The sequence below is a fragment of the Podarcis pityusensis genome (genome assembly GCF_964106645.2).
Source record: "Podarcis pityusensis genome assembly, chromosome: 1".
NCBI lineage: Eukaryota > Metazoa > Chordata > Lepidosauria > Squamata > Lacertidae > Podarcis > Podarcis pityusensis.
In genome coordinates, this window is record NC_138028.1 from 3,810,985 (window position 1) to 3,830,877 (window position 19,893).

Consider the following 19,893-nt stretch of genomic DNA (forward strand, 5'->3'; position numbering starts at 1 on the left):
AGCCGGCTGCAAAAAGCAGCCAGGAACAGAGAGTCTGGGATTTCACTCAGAGCCAACAGCTGCAGGCTTCGCCTACTCCTGACCTTGAATGGCAGGATGATAAGGCTGTAGCTGAGAGCAGGCTAGAACACAGACAAAGCTCTCAGGAAGCACACAAAGGTGTGAACAGTCTCAGAGACAGCCTCTCAGAACAAGAAGAGGGTGGAGCTGATCCACTAAGTCCAAGGAGTCGGCCAATGGGAGGGCTGCTAGACAGGAAACAAAACAAGAGACATAAGGGCCATAAGTTCAATATCTTCTATTGACACCGGAAGGAGTCTTCAGACGGGTCATCCTGAGTGATAATGCCGGTGGCTGCGTTAGAGCTGTCCGGAGCTATCTGTTTGGTTTTGCAATAAATCCTCCTTTTTCATTACCTACGCTTACTGTGTTATCAAGCTGGGAACCTGGACTCCTGACAACATCTGTATTGACATCTGGGCAGCCCAGGACCTCCAGACACACTGCCCAGACTTTGGTGCTGCTACCGCAGCTGTCTGACCTCACCCCTGGAGGTGCACTCCATTGACTCTCGAGACAGACGGAGGCCAACAAAGGAGCTAGTTGCTGCTGTTGTCTTCTGCTTGAACAGGAAAGAGCCCAGCAAAGTGTTTTGGTGTTTTCTTATTCTTCTTAAGTATATTTTATACTTCGGCACAGCAGCTTGTAACATTCTGAACGCTGATTCCCTTTTTCTTGGGGAATCATTTGGAGGAACTTGAATTGACCTGTGAACTGAGCATGAATCAAACAAGTTTGTTTTTATATAAGAGGCAAGGTGCAACCTGGAATTATTTTTCCAAATTATCATAAAAATATACAGTACCACGGCAGCTTACAACAATATAAAAACATAAAACCAGACAAATAATAATAATAATAATAATAATAATAATAATAATAATAATTTTATTTGTATCCCACCCTCCCCAGCCCAAGCCAGGCTCAGAGCAGCTAACATCATATAAATAAGACGATATGCATAACACAAGCGATCAATCAATTAAGATACATCTCACAATTAATTCAAACAATTAAAATTAAAACTAAAACTGGACAAGTGGCAATCTTCAAGTTAAAATTAGAAGCATTTAATACTCGCCAAGACCAACTGTTTCCACTGATATGCGGAAAGATGTCAAATCTCGCAGGGCCCTGGTCTCTTGTGAGAGAGCGTTCCACCAGGCCAGGGCCACCGCCGAAAAGGCCCTGGCTCTCGTCGAGGCCAGTCTGATCTCCCTGGGGCCTGGAATCTTCAGGGTGTTTTTATTTGCAGACCGTAAGGTCCTCCGTGGTACATACCAGGAGAGGCGGTCCAGTAGGTACGAGGGTCCTAGGCGGTATACAATAACAGAAAGTTAAAAACTAGTTAAAAACAGAAATAAATTAAAAACAAACATTGATAGACCATTCTGGGGGGGCTGTACTCTTAATTGCTTGCATAGGCTCAGCAGAATAGAAAAGTTTAAAAGTTGGCACAGAAGGCACCCACTGAATCTCTAGTGGCAGGGTGTTCCGATGACACTAAAGGCTCAATTTCTCAATGTTGTCAAACAAGCCTCACCAACTTGGAGAACAACCAAAGACACTCCTGCAGATTATCTCAGTGATTGAACTGGGATATAACGATCCCTTCAATATTCTGTTCAGGGCTTTGTAAAACCAATACAATAACCTAAAACCTGGCTTGGTAGCAGGCGGGCAGCCAGCCAGTGCAGCTGTTTTAACAATGGTGTCACATGTTCCCGACCAGAAGCTCCCATCAGCAATTTGGCCGCAGCATTCTGCACCAGCTGGTTCTTCCGAACAAGACAGGGCAGCCCCACATAGAGGCCATTATGGTAATCTAGCCTTGAGGTGACAAATGCATGGACTTCCGTGGTCAGGCTATCCCTGCCCAAGAATGGCCATAGTTGCTGAACCAGACGAAGCTGGTAAAAGGTAAAGTTAGTAAAGGTAAAGGGACCCCTGACCATTAGGTCCAGTCGTGAGCGACTCTGGGGTTGCGCGCTCATCTCGCTCTATAGGCTGAGGGAGCTGGCGTTTGTCCGTACCTATTTATCTACTTGCACTTTGACGTGCTTTCGAACTGCTAGGTTGGCAGGAGCAGGGATCGAGCAACGGGAGCTCACTCCTTCACAGGATTCGAACCACCGACCTTCTGATTGGCAAGTCCTAGGCTCTGTGGTTTAACCCACAGCGCCACCCGTGTCCCATGATTTACTTATTGCATAATAATAATAATAATAATAATACAGTAATAATAACCTAACCCCAACCCGTGTCCCTAAAGGTAAAGTTAGCTCCTCTTTAAAAAGGAACTTTCCAAGCTCAGTTTAAAGGTGTGGTGATCCACTTCCAACTGCACAAACTTGAATTTCAGGTCTGTGGCTGAATCCCTCCTGCAAAATAATGATAGTCTCTAGAGGCAGCCAAAGATGTCTTCGCCTCCTCTCTCGCTGAGGGTTTGCGTGGCATTTCTCATCCCAACAGGGCAATTTTGCTCTCCATGTGCACCTTCCATGCAAACTGATGTTGCATCAGGTAAGTAGGAGTTACTGACAAAATAGAGGCAGTAGATCACCTCTTGCTGCAATGGCAAGACAGCTGTGAGAGAGAGCATGTGCTGTCTGCAAGGACTTGCGAGGAAGATGTAACAGAACAGTTTGATATTCTCCACCTATCAGGGCTCCAGGCAAATCACCCTTATCGCCTTGGGGACTGGCCTCCTCCCAGGCAAAATGCAATACCTCACATGTGGGCAGAACTCCCAGGCCTAAGGTGGGTGGGGAATATTCCTATATCAGACTTGCTCTGTGGTTTCTGTTATGCAATCTTTTTTAAAACAGTCTTTGCCAATTTGATGCCCTCCAATTGCTTTGGCTGGGGCTGTAGTCCCAAACATCTGGAACGCTGCTTTAAATGGTTTCCATTTACCACCCAACACGTAAAAACTTCCAGGGTGCTTCACAAGAACTAAAAAATAAATAAAGACAAAGCCAGCAAAAGCACTGTCAAGGGCAGCCCCACAAACAGTGGCAGCAGAAGTCAGTTCAGACTTCGTGGAAGCTTACATGCCTTTCAGGTGCTGCAGGGCTTTGGGCTGGTGTTTAAAATATTTTTCCTTTTTATCGATGTCCTGTATCAGCCATTGATTTTATCCTCACCCACTTTGGCCAAGCTGCAAACCTGCCAAAAATGGAAAAATTGAGGTGACCAGAAAAAAAGTTAATTTTTACAGTGTGTGGTGTGATTTTATTAAAGATACATATGAAACAACACATGGATGAGAAATACCGACAGCATATACTGCAAAATCGAGCACATAAGCAGGCACGACTCATTGGCTCACTTCTATTATTCTATGTTTCCCAAGTTGATTTATTGCCGAATCTATTTAATTGATTTATTTCAGTCATTATGTACTGTAAAATAATATTTATCCCCCGTTTTGTTAGTCTTGCCATGTTTTATGACTTATAGAAATGACATGGATGGTTTTGTGGCTGCTTTGTTACCGATTCTGAGGGAGGAAATAAAAATAAAAATTATTTTAGAAAACCTGCCAAACCACCTTGTCGGATGATGGCGTGCAAATGCACAACAGCTCATGCATAATCGCACGCCACCAGCGCGCAGTGACACTGGGCGCAGCCGCGCGGAAAGTCAGAAGAGGAGCCGCCAGCGACCGGCGCAGTCTACCAGGCTGCTGCGACGTGGGAGCTCGGACCCGGTCCTGAGTGGGCAGGCGGGCAGGCGAGCCCCGCCCCAGCGAGAGGCGCGTTCCGCCCTCGCCTCGCCCCTTGCGAAGGGAGACGGGGAGAAGGCGCTTCCGCGGGCGCCGCCGCGCACTCGGAAACGGAGCAGGCGGCTCGGCTTGGCTATGAAACGGCGCGCCCAGGAGGCGCCTTCGGGGGCGCAGGGCAAGGGGATCGCCGCCTCTTCCAACATGGGACAGGCCGCGTCCGCATCGAGGGCCCCCCGGCAACCTGCCGGGTAAGTCAGGGAGCTGGTGCGCCTCTCCATCGCGGGAAGCAGAGGTTGCTAGAGTTGGGATTTCTGCATTGCAGCGGGTTGGGCTGGATGGCCTTTGGGGGTCCCTTGCAAAGCTACCATGCCAGGATTCTCAGTCGCCCCGCTTTGCGCGCTCCGGGCACCTGCGCCTCTCCACCCGGCGAGGCTCTGAGCGCTCCCTGCCTCCATCCGCCATCCCATCCGCTCGCTTCCTCGCTCTCTTGCTGCCGGTTTTCATCACGCGCTGGCGAGGAGAAGGGGTTTGTTTTTATTTCAGGCTCAGACAAAAAAAAATAAGGTCACATGCATTTTGAGCATCCTTTGTTTTCAAGAGAGGCTGGAATTGGGAACGGAGCGCGCGCGCGATGACCTGAAAAGGGGTGTTTTGGAACGGGGAGTTTGGCAAGGCTTGCAAGCCGGAGAGACGAAAGATGGCGGGATTCAGCACCGGCCAAAAGGAATTTGCTTGTCACATTTCTACCCCCCCCCCTTTTCCTCGTTTAGTCCCCGTTTTGTCTTTCGAACAACCCTGCAGGGTCGGGTAGGCTGAGAATGAGCTTCAGGGCAGAGTGTTCTAGCCGGTCAGGGATGTGGGGAGCAGTTGTCTAGCAACATCTTGGAAGCGCCAGGTTAGGGGAAAGTGCTTTAGGGAGTAAAGTTGCCTTGATTGCCGTGGGAATTGCATCAGAGTAAGCATGCATGTGATCAAGTTTTTTAATGGCTTTCAGGATGGGTGCCAGTGATTCAAGCTTTCCAAACCAGGACATTCCCGGAGCAAATTCCAGTTTGTTTGCTTATGATTCAGGTAAAGGTAAAGGGACCCCTGACCATTAGGTCCAGTCGCAGATGACTCTGGGGTTGCAGTGCTCATCTCGCTTCATTGGCCGAGGGAGTCGGCGTACAGCTTCCGGGTCATGTGGCCAGCATGACTAAGCCCCTTCTGGCGAACCAGAGCAGCGCATGGAAACGCCGTTTACCTTCCCGTCAGAGTGGTACCTATTTATCTACTTGCACTTTGACTTGCTTGACATGCTTTCGAACTGCTAAGTGGGCAGGAGCAGGGACCGAGCAACGGGAGCTCACCCCATCGTGGGGATTCGAACCGCCGACCTTCTGATCGGCAAGTCCTAGGCTCTGTGGTTTAACCCACAGCGCCACCCGTGTCCCATGATTTACTTATTGCATAATAATAATAATAATAATAATAATAAAGTAATAATATTTATAGTCCACCCTTTTCTCCAATGAGTACATCATTCTCCCCTTCCTTCATTAACCCCCACAAGAACCCTGTGAGGTAGGTCAGGCTGAGTGTGATCAACTGAGTGTGAGCCCACTGAGCTTCATGGCTGAGGGGGGTGGGATTTGAACCCTGGCCTCTCCCAGGTTCTAGACTGGCGCTCTAACCACTGCACCACCCTCCGTTCCCTGTTGAATGAGCGGCCTGTTTTTGGAGACATCCCTGCCTTCTGCGGGACTCGAGCGAGTTCCGTAGTTTAACTGTGCTGCGTGAAGGACAACATTATGTTATCTCTCCTCAATCTTCCAGCGCTGTTTTGTTTGATGTCCACGAGTTGCTGGCATTACAAGCGAGAGAGAAAAGCTGTGCTTTTGTCACAGTTCATTCTCCTCCTCTGCAATCCTTGTCACAGCAAGCATTTAATGCTAAGGTGGTGTTTGGGGAACTTATTTGCACCCTGGATTTAACCAGAGCTGTCATTTCCCCAGGGTGGCAGCGGAGTGGGTGTGAATTGTTGCACACTAGGAAATTTGCAGTGCTGTTTCTGGAGCCAGCCAGTTAGCCATGGGTGAGTGGGACGAAGGTTGTTGGTCCCATCCTGTCCCTCCCCATCCCACTGATGAGATCCTGTCCAAGCCTGGAAGTGCAATGCTCCTTGCTTAAGCGCCGTTGCTCTTGCAAAAGTTCAGAGGTCTTTGCCCCACACTCTCCCTCCCGGACCCTCTTAACTGAGGCCATGGTCTCTGGAGGTAGGCAGAGGCCAAAATCCTCTGGTCTGCCATCTGCAAGAGCTGCAAGGAATGCTGTTTCAGGATAAGACCTTCTGCTCCTTCCCCCTTTAAAAACACACACACATCAAAACCCTTTTTTCCCCTTTGATTCCAAAATGTCTAGACATCTTGCAAAAGACCATTGCTTGCAAGATCCCAGCAACCCATCTTCTTCATTGGCTCCACCAGTGTGGGGCAGTGGTCAGAGTGTCTGACTAGGTCCCAGAAGACACAGGTTCGAATCTCCACCCGGCCATGAAGCTCTCCCTGGGTGACCTTTGGCCATTCGCTGCCTTCTCTCTGCCTGACTTACCTTCACAGGGCTGTTGTGGGGATTAAGTGAGGGGGGGCATATGTGGGATATAAATGCAATAGATTAACAGCAACAACTATTTAAAATTAGCACATGCCTACTTGTGGCCTGGGTTTTAGCAATGGTACCTTGCAATGCCTGCTCCTCCTTCCTCTTTGCCCCCTGCTACTCTGGAGATTTTTACTTTCTTGGGCTCCATGATCACTGCAGATGGTGACAGCAGTCACGAAATTAAAAGATGCCTACTTCTTGGGAGAAAAGCAATGACAAACCTAGACAGCATCTTAAAAAGCAGAGACATCACCTTGCCAACAAAGGTCCGTATAGTTAAAGCCATGGTTTTCCCAGTAGTGATGTATGGAAGTGAGAGCTGGACCATAAAGAAGGCTGATCGCTGAAGAATTGATGCTTTTGAATTATGGTGCTGAAAGAGACTCTTGAGAGTCCCATGGACTGCAAGAAGATCCAACCTCTCCATTCTGAAGGAAATCAGCCCTGAGTGCTCACTGGAAGGACAGATCCTGAAGCTGAGGCTCCAAGACTTTGGCCACCTCATGAGAAGAGAAGACTCCCTGGAAAAGACCCTGGTGTTGGGAAAGATGGAGGGCACAAGGAGAAGGGGACGACAGAGGACGAGATGGTTGGACAGTGTTCTCGAAGCTACCAGCATGAGTTTGACCAAAGTGCGGGAGGCAGTGGAAGACAGGAGTGCCTGGCGTGCTCTGGTCCAGGGGGTCACGAAGAGGCGGACATGACTAAATGACTAAACAACAACAACAACTTGTGGCTTGGGCTTCTGCAATGGTACCTTGCATTCCCCCCTCCTCCTTCCTCTTTGCCCCCTGCTACTCTGGGTCTAGGGAATTGAGGGCAATAGTGCCGAGGGCTGGTTTTCAAGGTTAGCTGAGTGCCTCTGGGAATGTGCAGAGTGCATTTATGTTCTTCATGCCCTCCTGCCTCGCTCCCATTTCTGTCTTCTCCATCTGGCATAGAGGCCTTCTGTTAATATCGGGATATTTTTTGTGGGGGGGGGGGCAAGTCAGTTGCATGGACAGGGCACTCTGCACATGCTCTGGGCACCCTCCCCTCCATGTGTGTGTATTTGTGTAAAAAAATAAAATCCTGCCCTCAAAGAGTTTGCTATGGTGGCCAAGGAGAAGGAGAACAAAAGGAGGCAAATGTGGGACGAGCAACAGAGAGTCTTGTTCACTTTGACCCGTCAGCTTCATTATATAATACTACTACTACTACTACTACTAATAATAATAATAATTTATTATTTATACCCTGCCCATCTGGCTGAGTTTCCCCAGCCACTCTGGGCGGCTCCCAATCGAGTGTTAAAAACAATAGTGTTAAATATTAAAAACTTCCCTGAACAGGGCTGCCTTCAGATGTCTTTTAAAAATAGGATAGCTACTTATTTCCTTCACATCTGAAGGGAGGGTGTTCCACAGGGCGGGCGCCACCACCGAGAAGGCCCTCTGCCTGGTTCCCTGTAACCTCACTTCTCGCAATGAGGGAACCGCCAGAAGGCCCTCGGCGCTGGACCTCAGTGTCCAGGCAGAATGATGGGGGTGGAGATGCTCCTTCAGGTCTCCATTCCAGCTTCATTCCAGCAGTACAAAAGTTTGAGGTTCCTACAGGAGCCTCTCACTGTTGCTCCTTCCGCCTCAGAGCAGCCAGACTGTGTGGGAAATAATCTCCCTCCTCCCAGCTTTCCTGCCTCCTTACAAACGCACAGAGCTGGGCTCCAGGGCTATTTCTAACGCTGAAATACCTGCCTACAGATAGGCCCAGGTGATAAGCTGTAATTAAAATAATGAGCCTTCATGAGCAACTTTTTTCTGGGCCTGTCAAGACTCACAGCCCTGATCAGTTTACTGTGTAAACTGTGTTGTCTTATGGTGGCCCAAGGTCACCCCATGAGGTTCATGGCTGAGTGGGGATTCGAACCCAGGACTGGGGCCTGGAAGTTCTGGCTTTCGAATCTCCCCTCAACCATGAAGCGCATTGGATGAACTTGGGCCATTCACCTTCTCTTGGGCAACCTTGGGCCATTCACGTACACCACCTTGATATAAACGTAAGAAACAAACAAACAATAAAACTCTCAGGCCACTCGGATCTGGCCCTCAATTCACACGCTAAAGCATTTTCCACTGTAACTAAGTACAGTAAATAAATTCAGCAATGTTTGGGATTCACCGTGACATTTTGCCGTTTTATTTTCTCGGTTTGATCCCGCGAAATCCCTTGCTGTTTATTATGACAGCCGGCCTGTAGCTGTTTCAGTAAATCAAAAGGGTGGGAACAGCTGCAGAACTGCCTCCAGGGATAAGACAGGAAGACGTGCGCGAGTAACGACACTGGCACTGGGCAATAGGCACTTGCCGCAGCTGACTCTGTTGCAACATGCTGGGAATGTGCAAGTGCTTTGACAGCTTTTTGGAGTTTGTGGTGTCGCCAATACCTAAGGGTAGGGAGCAAGGGCAATGTGAGCTCTGGGGGTGTTGTTCTCAGGTGTTACTCAACCGAGTTCTGCTTATTTGGAAGCTGACTATTGCGGTTGTGATTTGGTTGCTGCATCACAGCAAGGTGAGTTGCTGCCTCTTGGGTGTGTTTCGATGCCTTGCCAAAGCACCCGCAAAGCAAAATCGCTCATCAGCTGGGTTATGTGTGGGCCCAGACCTTTGCTGAGCCAACTGTTGCATCAGAAGCTAAGAGCATTATCTGCATATCTCTTGTGTAAAAATCTAGCAAGATGGAGGAGGGAGGTGGTTAGCTAATCTAGTCCAACCCTCTACAGTGGAATTGCAGCTAAATAATTTATTTTGTTTGTTTGTTTATACAAAACTCTTTAGTATCTTGCCTGTCCAGCTTACAGCACAAGGCAGCAAACTGCAGAAATAAAAGAAACAATTACACAGGTAATTTAAAATCAAACAACAACGATAACAAAGACAACAACAATAATTTATATGCTGCCCATCTGACTGGGTTGTCCCAGGCCCTCTGGGCAGCTCCCAACAAAACCAGTATAAAACCCCAAACGTAAAAAACTTCCGTATAGGGATGTCTTCTAAAAGTCCTATAGTTGTTTATCTATTCGGCATCTGTTGTGTGGTCCGTATGCCTGGCCAAATAAATCGGCCACTGGCCTCCTCTTCAGTATCTCAACATTGAGGGCAGACTGAATGTTGCTCTGATGGGAGTTCCACAGGTGAGGTGCCACAACTGAGAAGGCCCCGTCTCATGTCATCGCTCTCCTGCAGGAGTGGCACTCGAGGGCAGATTTAGGCAGGTCCTTGCAAAGCCAGGCAGAGGCCCGGGCAGACAAATGTGACCATTAATTATAATTAAATTATAATTATAATTAAAACTTCTCCATCTTCATATTCTACTCTTAAAAAAGATGTATGCTTGTGAGAAAGCCACTATTGCTCATAAGCCACTGTTTCTTTAAAAAACATGGTTTCCACCAAATTTTATCCTCATTGAGCTATATGTACTCCTCGGGTGTATGTAATATTCCTGGCCTAGTCAACAAAATTTTAAACAAATGGCCACATCTTCATTAATTTTTCATCATTAAAAAATAAAAATAAAAATAGCGATAAGAAAGCCAACACACCAGGGTTCAAATCTCCCTGGTGACCAGGGTTCAAATCTCCCAATCTGCCATGAAGGTCAGTGGGTGACCTTGGTTCATCAGTCACAATATTTCATTCGAAACTACCTCCTACCTTTGCTGGGATTAAATGAGGAGGAGGAGGAAAACTTACGTAGGCCGCTTGGAGTTTCTTGGAGGAAGGGTGGGGATAGAAATGCAATAAATAAAAATAATATGGAAATAATTATCGCTGTCCTTTCTTTGCTCATTTAAGTCTTTTTTACTGCCTTATCTCCCCCCCTAATAATATTTATTATTTTCCATACATAGATACAACAAAAGAAAAGGTTGACAGTAATAAAGAAAAAAGAATAAAACAGAAAAAAAGAAAAAAAGAATATAAAACATAAAATACAACAAATCATCACTACACTAACACTTACTTAATTAATTAAAATCCATCTTCATAAACATATTATTTGACTTCCTCAAATCTCTTCCATCTGAATTTCTTAGTAATTATATATAGCAGTTTCCAATATCATTATTTCTTTACCTCCTTATCTTTTAGGGGGCTTCTGGACTGGTTCCAAGCCAGTAAAATTAAGACGCTGATCCTGAATGTATTTATTCTGTACGCCTCCATCCCCTTCATCATCCGCATGTTCCCTTCGCTGCTGCAAAAGTTTGTCTTTCTTAATTTCCGTAAGTATTCTCTCTGCCTATTGCCTGCCTTGGGATCTTTAAACGGGCCGCAGCAAAGATTTCTCCAGAGGCTGGCTGAACTTCTGGAAATCAATTGCGGGTCCAGAGTTTGCCTGGTATCAAACTGCATTGTCTTTATCTCAGACCAAGCCGGTTTGCCCTGACAGCTGCCCAGGGGTCAAGATCTCCTGCATGTCTGTTTCCAAAGGCCTGTCTGAATAGGAAGGTTTTTGCCGGCCCGAGTCATCACTGCAGGAGAGGAAGATCTTAACAGGCTTTGTCTTGGGAGCAAAGGAACATAGGAAGCTGAGTCAAGACATTGCTCCATCTATTAATTATTATTATTATTATTATTATTATTATTATTATTATCATCATTATCAATTTTTATTTATACCCCACCCTCCCTGGCCAGAGCTGGGCTCAGGGCAGCTAACACCAGTAAGATTACAGTAAAAACATAATAGGGGGGAAAAACCAATTTAAAATACAGGTTAAAATGCAATTTAAAGTGCAGCCTCATTTTAAAAGTAGCCCATAAATCAAAACCGTAAGGGGAGGGAAACATAAGGGTCAGACTGAGTCCAAATCAAAGGCCAGGCGGAACAGCTCCGTCTTGCAGGCCCTGCGGAAAGATGTCAAGTCCCGCAGGGCCCTGGTCTCTTGTGAGAGAGCATTCCACCAAGTCGGGGCCAGTACTGAAAAGGCCCTGGCCCTAGTTGAGACCAATCTAACCACCTTGCAACTTGGGACCTCCAAAGTGTTGTCGTTTGTGGACCTTAAGGTCCTCCGTGGGGCAGACCAGGAGAGGCTGTCCTGTAGGTATGTGGGTCCTAGGCCGCATAGGGCTTTAAAGGTCAAAACCAGCACCTTAAACCTGACCCTGTACTCCACCAGGAGCCAGTGCCGCCCAGGCAGTGCGCATATTCTGCAGCTCTTTGCAAACATGCTGCTGCTGTGTTCTGTCTAGGCTGGAGAAATGGATGGTTTAATCCAGAGGCCGCCAGTCCCTTTTGGGCTTGCGGAAACCTCTGGATTTTTGAGTGAGTGCTATGGATGCGACTCCACATCTGGCTGCTTCTCTCGCTTCTTCCATGAGCATAGCCAGGATTTTTTAAATTGGGAGACACAATGAGAGATAAAGGAGGTGCTGCGGGATTGGTGGAAGTCAATGTCTTGTTGTTGTTTTAGTGTTTATAATATTAACTTGTAAGATAAGGATTTGTTTGTTTGTTTTGTTTTGTTTTGGTTGGTTTTTTTAGTTTTCGAATGTTGATTTTTGTGTGTTGTGTATTGTTATTTTTTGATATATTTTGTGGTGTTGTTGTTGTGTGGAAAATACTAATAAAATTCATTTATTCAAAAAAAATTTGGGAGATTCCCCCCCCCCCGCAAGACGACATTACGGGGGAAGGGCGGCAGAACCTCAGTTAATTTAGTATTTTTAACACTTTTCAATACTTCTTGAGCCTGCTAGTAGCCCTCTCCTCCATGAATTTTTCCAATCTGCTTTTAAAGCCATCCAAGTTCGTGGCCGTCTTGTGGGAGGGAGTTCCACAGTGTAACCGTGCCCTGTGGATGAGGAGGTCATTTCTCTCATCTGTCCTGAATCTCCCTCTGGATGTCCACAAGTCCTAGTTCTCAGAGAGAGGGAATAAAACTTTCCTTTGTCCACTTCTGCCATGTCACGCGTGGTTTGGTTTTGCTGCCCATTCATTCGAAGTCATAAAGCAGAGACACTCCTCGCCCGCTTATTGTGGCATTGACAAGTGTTGGGGGCGCATGGGGAACGCGAGGCCTTTGCCAGGCAGCAAATTTCCAAAGTGAACTTCTTTTGCAGTTGTTTTTCCCTTTGGGGTGGATTTCCAGAAGCCCGAAGTATATCTGAATCACACGAGGAACTTTTATCTCACCTCCGAACCGGGGATCACTATTGGGATTTGGTGAGTAAGGCCCCCCCCTTGGCCTGGCAGGGGCCGTGTGCTGATCTGCATGTCACCCTCCGAGTCTCGCTCCCATTCTGATCTGGGGCTGAGAATGATCCGTAGATAGATAAGATAGATAAAACTTTATTTGCATTAGCCAACGGCCATGGCAACATAAAACAAGCAATAGGTAAAGGTACCGCTGACCGTTAGGTCCAGTCATGGCCGACTCTGGGGTTGCGGCGCTCATCTCGCTTTATTGGCTGAGGGAGCCGGCGTACAGCTTCTGGGTCATGTGGCCAGCATGACTAAGCCGCTTCTGGCAAACCAGAGCAGTGCACGGAAACTCTGTTTACCTTCCCGCCAGAGCGGTACCTATTTATCTACTTGCACTAGTGTGCTTTCGAATTGCTAGGTTGGCAGGAGCAGGGACCGAGCAACGGGAGGTCACCCCGTCGCGGGGATTCGAACCACCGACCTTCTGATCGGCAAGTCCTAGGCTCTGTGGTTTAACCCACAGCGCCACCCATATCCCATAAAACAAGCAATATATACAAATAAAAAGACAGCAATGGGTAAAAAGGACAATCAAATGGCCAAGATTATCGTCTGATCATTTTGATCTGATAACAGAAAGAGCAATGTGGCCGCAGATGGGCGGCCTGGGATGGTAAGTAAGAGTGGGGTGATGATCTCATTCCTCAGATCTTTATAAAGGGGACAGGACAGGAGAACATGAGCCACTGTTTCCAGATTGCACAGGGGCAGAGTCAGTTGGAATCTTTTGGTACCTGCCCTGAAGTATGGCAGAGGGCATCACATCCAATCTGGCCAGTGCGAAGGCATGTCTGTATTTTGGGATAGTTAATTTGTACAAATATGGTGCCAGGGAATCAAACTGAGAAGGGGGGGGGGGAGGCATACCAAGGACAGAATTTCTTTATAATGGCCAGATTGTTCTGTTGCTCTAAGTCCTTCAGACGCTGTCCAATTAGCCCTTTTGCTTTAATAAAGCCCGTCATGAGAAGCTGATGTGGGTGGAGTCCGCAGGAGAGGAGTTTTTGGTGCACAATTTTAAACCACACACTTTTATGGGGGTCTTGTGTCAGTAAGGGCAGTAGACCGGGTGGATTTAAGTTTAGATGGAGCCAATAATTAAGAGTTCTTTGCCAGGACCGAGCTTCTACAGAGGGAAGACTTGAGGATGATCTGTATCTGCAAAGCACCATGCATGCGCTTATCGGCTTTGCTCTCACTTTTGCTTTCTCTGTGCGCAAATCCGTATTTTTAGCTGATGCGCTCAAGGCTCGCTTTTTGCACTGATCTGGGCAGATGCAACTCACCTCACTGCTCCCCCTTTCCATCTGCAGTGGGGCAGCCCCCACTGCGGTTGAATAGGCCTTTTGCTTCTCCTCTTAGGCACTCCTTGCCTGACAACATGCGGGAGGAGGCTGAGGGGAAGGACCCCAGCTGGTACGAAGAGGCCCTGGCGGACAATAATCCCATCATAATCTATCTCCATGGCAATGGGGGGACCAGGTGAGTTTGAGGCTGAAAGGAACAAAGGCAGCGTCCATGCTCCGTTATTCCCCTGCTCAGTTGTTCTTCTCCTGCATGCGTCGTCTGGATGTTGGGACAGAAGGGCTGTAGCTTAGTGCAGGACACCTGCCCTGCATGCAGAATGGTCCCGGGTTCAAGGCCCAAGGGCATCCCGGTGGCGCCATTCCCCCTCCTGTGGCCGGTGTGAGTCTGAATAGTCTTGCTCATTTAACGACTTTAAAACTTTAAACCAGGCATAGGCAAACTCTGGCCCTCCAGATGTTTGGGACTACAATTCCCATCATCCCTAGCTAACAGGACCAGTGGTCAGGGATGATGGGTACAGTAGTCCCAAACATCTGGAGGGCTGGAGTTTGCCTATGCCCTGCTTTAAACCACGTCTTTTAATGGCTGGCTTGTGATCTGTTTATGAGTCATTCTGGAAATAAGCAAGTTGGCAATTTTGATTGCCTGCGACGATGATTAAACACTTGGCTCTCGTCTTTGACCTCTCTTACAGAGCAGCAAGTCACAGAGTTCGTTTCGCAAAGGTAAGCTGTGGTGTTCCCTCTTCCCCTTTAAAAATAAGAACATAAGATGAGCCTGCTGGAACAGGCCAATGGCCCATCGAGTCCCGCCTCCTGTTCTCATAGCAGCCAAGCAGAAGCCCCAATGGGAAGCAGACAATCAGGATTCGAATACGAGCCCCCTCTCCCTTCCTCTGGTTTCCAGCAACTGGTGTTTAGAACCATTGCTGCCTCTGACTACGGAGTCAGATCATCCATCGTGGCTAGTAGCTACGACAGCCCTCTTTTCCTCCACGAATTTGTCCAATCCTCTTTCGAAGCTGGCCACCCCTGCCTCCCGTGGCAATGAGTTCCATAGTTTGCACTGCGCGAAGAAGGACTTCCTTTTAGCTTTTTGTTTCTGAAGATTTGGCTCGTTTGTTCAACAGGCCATGAGTGACAGCGGCTTCCACGTCCTGGCTGTTGACTACCGAGGTAAGTTCCAACGCACAAATAATGCCGGGCTCTTGCGGGACACGCGGATTATGTGTTTCCCTCTGATCCTTCATCCGATGCCTCCCTCCAGGCTACGCAGACTCCACCGGCCACCCCAGCGAAAATGGCTTCACCACGGACATCCTGTTTGTCTATGACTGGGTCAAAGCCCGCAGTCGCAACAGCACAGTCATCTTCTGGGGACACTCGATGGGCACTGGGTAGGTTTTGCGTTCTCAGTCCTGTCTCCAGACACCCTCTTTATTGTGGATTCTGTTGGAAACACGCCCAGGAAGGCTGCCAACATCCCAAGTCATTGGGACATCTCTCTGGCCATAAATCTCCCTCAGTCCAGAGGGACCGGTAATAAGCAACCCCGCTCCTCTGAGAAGAGCACACTAGTCTTCTAGCTTATCCTAGCAGAAGAGAGACTCAATCAGTAATTCTAAACTACTTTATTTACTGTCTTATAATACAGAGACTCCATCAGTACATCTGTGCTCTTTGAACACCAGTACAGAACTGCATCAGGACGCAGGTGGCGCTGTGGGTTAAACCACAGAGCCTAGGACTTGACGACCAGAAGGTCAGCAGTTCAAATCCCCGCGACGGGGTGACCTCCCGTTGCTCGGTCCCTGCTCCTGCCAACCTAGCAGTTCGGAAGCACGTCAAAGTGCAAGTAGATAAATAGGTACCACTCTGGGAGGAAGGTAAACGGCGTTTCCGTGCGCTGCTCTGGTTCGCCAGAAACGGCTCAGTCATGCTGGCCACATGACCCGGAAGCTGTACGTCGGCTCCCTCGGCCAGTAAAGCGAGATGAGCGCCGCAACTCCAGAGTCGGCCACGACTGGACCTAATGTTCAGGGGTCCCTTTACCTTTACTTTACAGAACTGCATCACATACAGAAGTGAAACTAACTTCCAACAGTACTCAGACTTGCTGTCTCACACTCACTCAGACACTCACATGATGTATACAGAACATAGTACAATAGTAGCACTCACTGAAGCATCTCGGATAGATAAAAATCCTAACATCACTCACCCATTTTTAGGTAACCGTTTCTGTGTAAGCTAGTGCAGAATCAAGTGACATAAACAAACAGTTGTCATACACATAGTATACCCCTGTTGTACCAGTTCCACTTTTGGAACTACCTGCAACTGGATTGACCAGTTCAAACCTCTGGTTACCTGTCTTCCATGGGACTAGAGCTTTTGCTCTATCTTGGTCTGAGGAAACAGTGTTGACCCTTGCAACCTTCAGGTGTGGTTTTGTCTCTCCTGTGGACAAACCTGGTACCTCACTCAAGACCTCAGTGTCTGAAACATGGTTTGAGCTGGGGAGAGGGCTCTTGTGTTCGAATTCTGCTTGCTGGTTTCCCACAGACAGCTGTGTCCAGGGTGGCTGTCCAACAGCTCCATCTGGTATGCAGGCTGAGACCCTCCCTGCCCGCAGACTGTCTCGCCAGAGTGGTGCATGCTCTGCTTTATCTCCCGCTTGGACTACTGCAACGTGCTCTATCTGGGGCTACCTTTGAAGGTGACCCGGAAACTACAACTAATCCAGAATGCGGCAGCTAGACTGGGGACTGGGAGCAGCCGCCGAGACCACATAACACCAGTCCTGAAAGACCTACATTGGCTCCCAGTATGTTTCCGAGCACAATTCAAAGTGTTGGTGCTGACCTTGAAAGCCCTAAAGGGCCTTGGCCCAGTAGACCGGAAGGAACGTCTCCACCCCCATCGTTCACCCTGGACACTGAGGTCCAGCTCCGAGGGCCTTCTGGTGGTTCCCTCCCTGCGAGATGTGAGGTTACAGGAACCAGGCAGAGGGCCTTCTTGGTGGTGGCCCCCATCCTGTGGAACGCCCTCCCATCAGATCTCAAAGAAATAACCTGCTATCTGACATTTAGAAGACATCTGAAGGCAACCCTGTTTAGGGAAGTTTTTATTGACTGATGTTTTAATGTCTTTTTAATCTTTTGTTGGAAGCCGCCCAGAGCGGATGGGGAAACCCAGGCAGATGGGTGGGGTAATAATAATAATAATAATGGCCGGTCCCCATGAGAACAGGATGTCAGACTCAATGAGTCATTGGCCTGATCCAGCAGAGATCTTCTGGGCCTGCAATGTGACAATATCCCTCTTTCCTGTTTCCCTGCAGAATTGCTACCAACACTGCTAGGAGGCTGAAAGAAAAAGGTAATTATTAATATCTGTGTGTGGAAGGGTCACAGCCTCACAATCCAAGGGGGCCTGCTTGTGGGTACATAGGTAGCTGCAAAGTGCTGTCCACACTGACTGACAACAGATCTCCAGCATTTTAGACAAGGGAGCCTGTTCCTAAATTCTACCTGGAGGCACCGGGGATCGAACCTGCGACCTTCTGCCCCCAAGGCAGACGCTCTGCCACTGAGCTACAGATTAGAGAGAGGCATTTGCGCACGCTTTTGTGTGAAGGACATGGCCTGGTGGCGCTGTGGGTTAAACCACAGATCCTAGGACTTGCCGATCAGAAGGTCGGCGGTTCGAATCCCCGTGACGGGGTGAGCTCCCGTTGCTCGGTCCCTGCTCCTGCCAACCTAGCAGTTCGAAAGCACGTCAAAGTGCAAGTAGATAAATAGATATCGCTCCGGTGAGAAGGTAAATGGCGTTTCCATGTGCTGCTCTGGTTCGCCAGAAGCGGCTTAGTCCTGCTGGCTACATGACCTGGAAGCTATACGCCGGCTTCCTCGGCCAATAAAGCAAGATGAGCGCCACAACCCCATAGTCAGGGGTCCCTTTACTTTTACAGGGTTATTAAACCTTTAAACTAAGCCAGCGTGGTGTAGTGGTTAAGAGCAGTGGACTCGTAATCTGGTGAACCTGGTTCGCGTCTCCGCTCCTCCACATGCAGCTGCTGGGTGACCTTGGGCTAGTCACACTTCTCTGAAGTCTCTCAGCCCCACTCACATCACAGAGTGTTTGTTGTGGGACAGGAAGGGAAAGGAGAATGTGAGCCGCTTTGAGACTCCTTCGGGTAGTGAGAAAGCGGGATATCAAATCCAAACTCCTCCTCTTCTTCTTCTTGGAAGTGAGGAGATTGGCTTTTGCATAGGGTGAGCAAATTGGGGGCATGAGCCACAGATTTGGCCCTGAAATCCGTTTCAGTGGACGTGGATTCCTCAAGGGTGTTTCTGAGCATGTTCAAAATGCCCTGCAATGATTTTGTGTCGGCAGCAATCGAACACGGCTCCATTTTGTTGGAATCTGCTTTGCAGTTGTTCTGGAGGGCTAACAGGACTCCCTCTCCACACCCTCCTCAAATTTTGCAAGTTTACTGTTCAAGTCAGCCTGGATTTCTGTATATTTTGTCTCTGTCGGACTGGAATAGCTTGCTGTCCTGGTTCTTCTGGTGGGGAGAAGCTGCCTTTCTCCAGGGATTTGTCCTGGCGTCTCTCCAAGGGCTTTTCGTAGAATTAAATCGCAGAATCGTAAAGTTGAAAGGGACCACCAAGGATCTAACTCCCTAATACAGGAATCACAGCTAAGGAATCACTGACAGATGTCAATCCAGCCTCTTTTTAAAAACCTCCAAGATGGAGAGTCCATCACCTTTTGAGGGAGTCCGTTCCACTGCTGACAGCTCTTGCCATCCAAAAGTGCCTCTTAAGAAATTGATATGATATGATATGATATATGATAATAATATAATATAATATAATATAATATAATATAATATAATATAATATAATAATATAATATAATATATAATTTTTATTTATACCCTGCCCTCCCCAGCCAAGACTGGGTTCAGGGCGGCTAACACCAGGTATAAAAACAATTGATTGAAATACAACTTAAAAACAAGATTAAAATGCAGCCTCATTTCAGTAGGAACTCAAATCAAAAACTTTTGGGGGGGATGAAAACGTCAAATCTTCACCAAAGCCAAGTATCCAGACTGGTCCTACGTGGGCCAAAAAAAAAAAAAAGCCAGGGAAGTCCCCAAGTAGACTATGACTTTCCTTGATCTGGACACTTGACTTGTGTTGATGCAGCCCAGAACTGCGTTTGCTTCCACTTTCATTTTCCAATTCCCACCTGCAGATGGAACCATAGTCGACGCTCTGGTTCTGGAGGCTCCTTACACCAACATCCGGGATGCAGCTGCTACCATCCCCGTTACAAAAGTAAGATTTAGTGCTCTTCTTTCGCGGCCCTCTTGCTGCCACTGAAACAGCTTGCTGAGCAACTCTGTAAACAGTGGGGGGTGTGCCAGCCAGCAAGCGGTTTTAATTTCTATTCTCTTTGGCCGGGGTGGGGAACTTCAGCCCAGATAGCCAAATATGGCCTCTCAGTGTACCTTGAGCAAAAGTCAAATGTAACATGACAAGAGGCGTTCTAGGTCACACCATTGGTCCAGCATCCTGTTCTCACAGTGGCCACCTAGATGCCCCAATGGGAAACACATAAGCAGGATCCGAGCGCAAGGATCCTGCGGGTTCCAGTGACTGGTATTCAGAACCATTGCTGCCTTTGACCAGAGGATAGCCATTGTGGCTAGTAGCTGTTGATAGCCTTCTGCCCCATCAATTTGTCCAATCCTCTTTGAAAGCCCTCCCAAGTTGGTCGGCACCACTGTTGCGTTCTGAGGCCAAAGGACAGGACTGGACCCTGATTAAAATAAGACACGAGGCTTTGACCGGCAAGGCTCTCGGAGGAAGTGCGTAAACCACACCCCTAACCAGG

The 19,893-nt window shown here is 48.0% G+C and overlaps 1 protein-coding gene across 1 annotated transcript in view; it reads left to right on the plus strand.

The window, feature by feature from the left end:
• Positions 1-3,866: 3,866 nt before the first annotated feature.
• ABHD12B (abhydrolase domain containing 12B) overlaps positions 3,867-19,893 on the plus strand; it is a 30,263-nt gene continuing 14,236 nt past the window's right edge. The window contains exons 1-9 of the mRNA XM_080991923.1: positions 3,867-4,035; positions 10,561-10,694; positions 12,535-12,637; positions 14,039-14,158; positions 14,679-14,709; positions 15,114-15,159; positions 15,251-15,380; positions 17,327-17,364; positions 19,252-19,334. Coding sequence (XP_080848049.1) covers positions 3,923-4,035; positions 10,561-10,694; positions 12,535-12,637; positions 14,039-14,158; positions 14,679-14,709; positions 15,114-15,159; positions 15,251-15,380; positions 17,327-17,364; positions 19,252-19,334 — 798 coding nt within the window. The 5' untranslated portion in view covers positions 3,867-3,922. The remainder of the gene's footprint in view (positions 4,036-10,560; positions 10,695-12,534; positions 12,638-14,038; positions 14,159-14,678; positions 14,710-15,113; positions 15,160-15,250; positions 15,381-17,326; positions 17,365-19,251; positions 19,335-19,893) is intronic.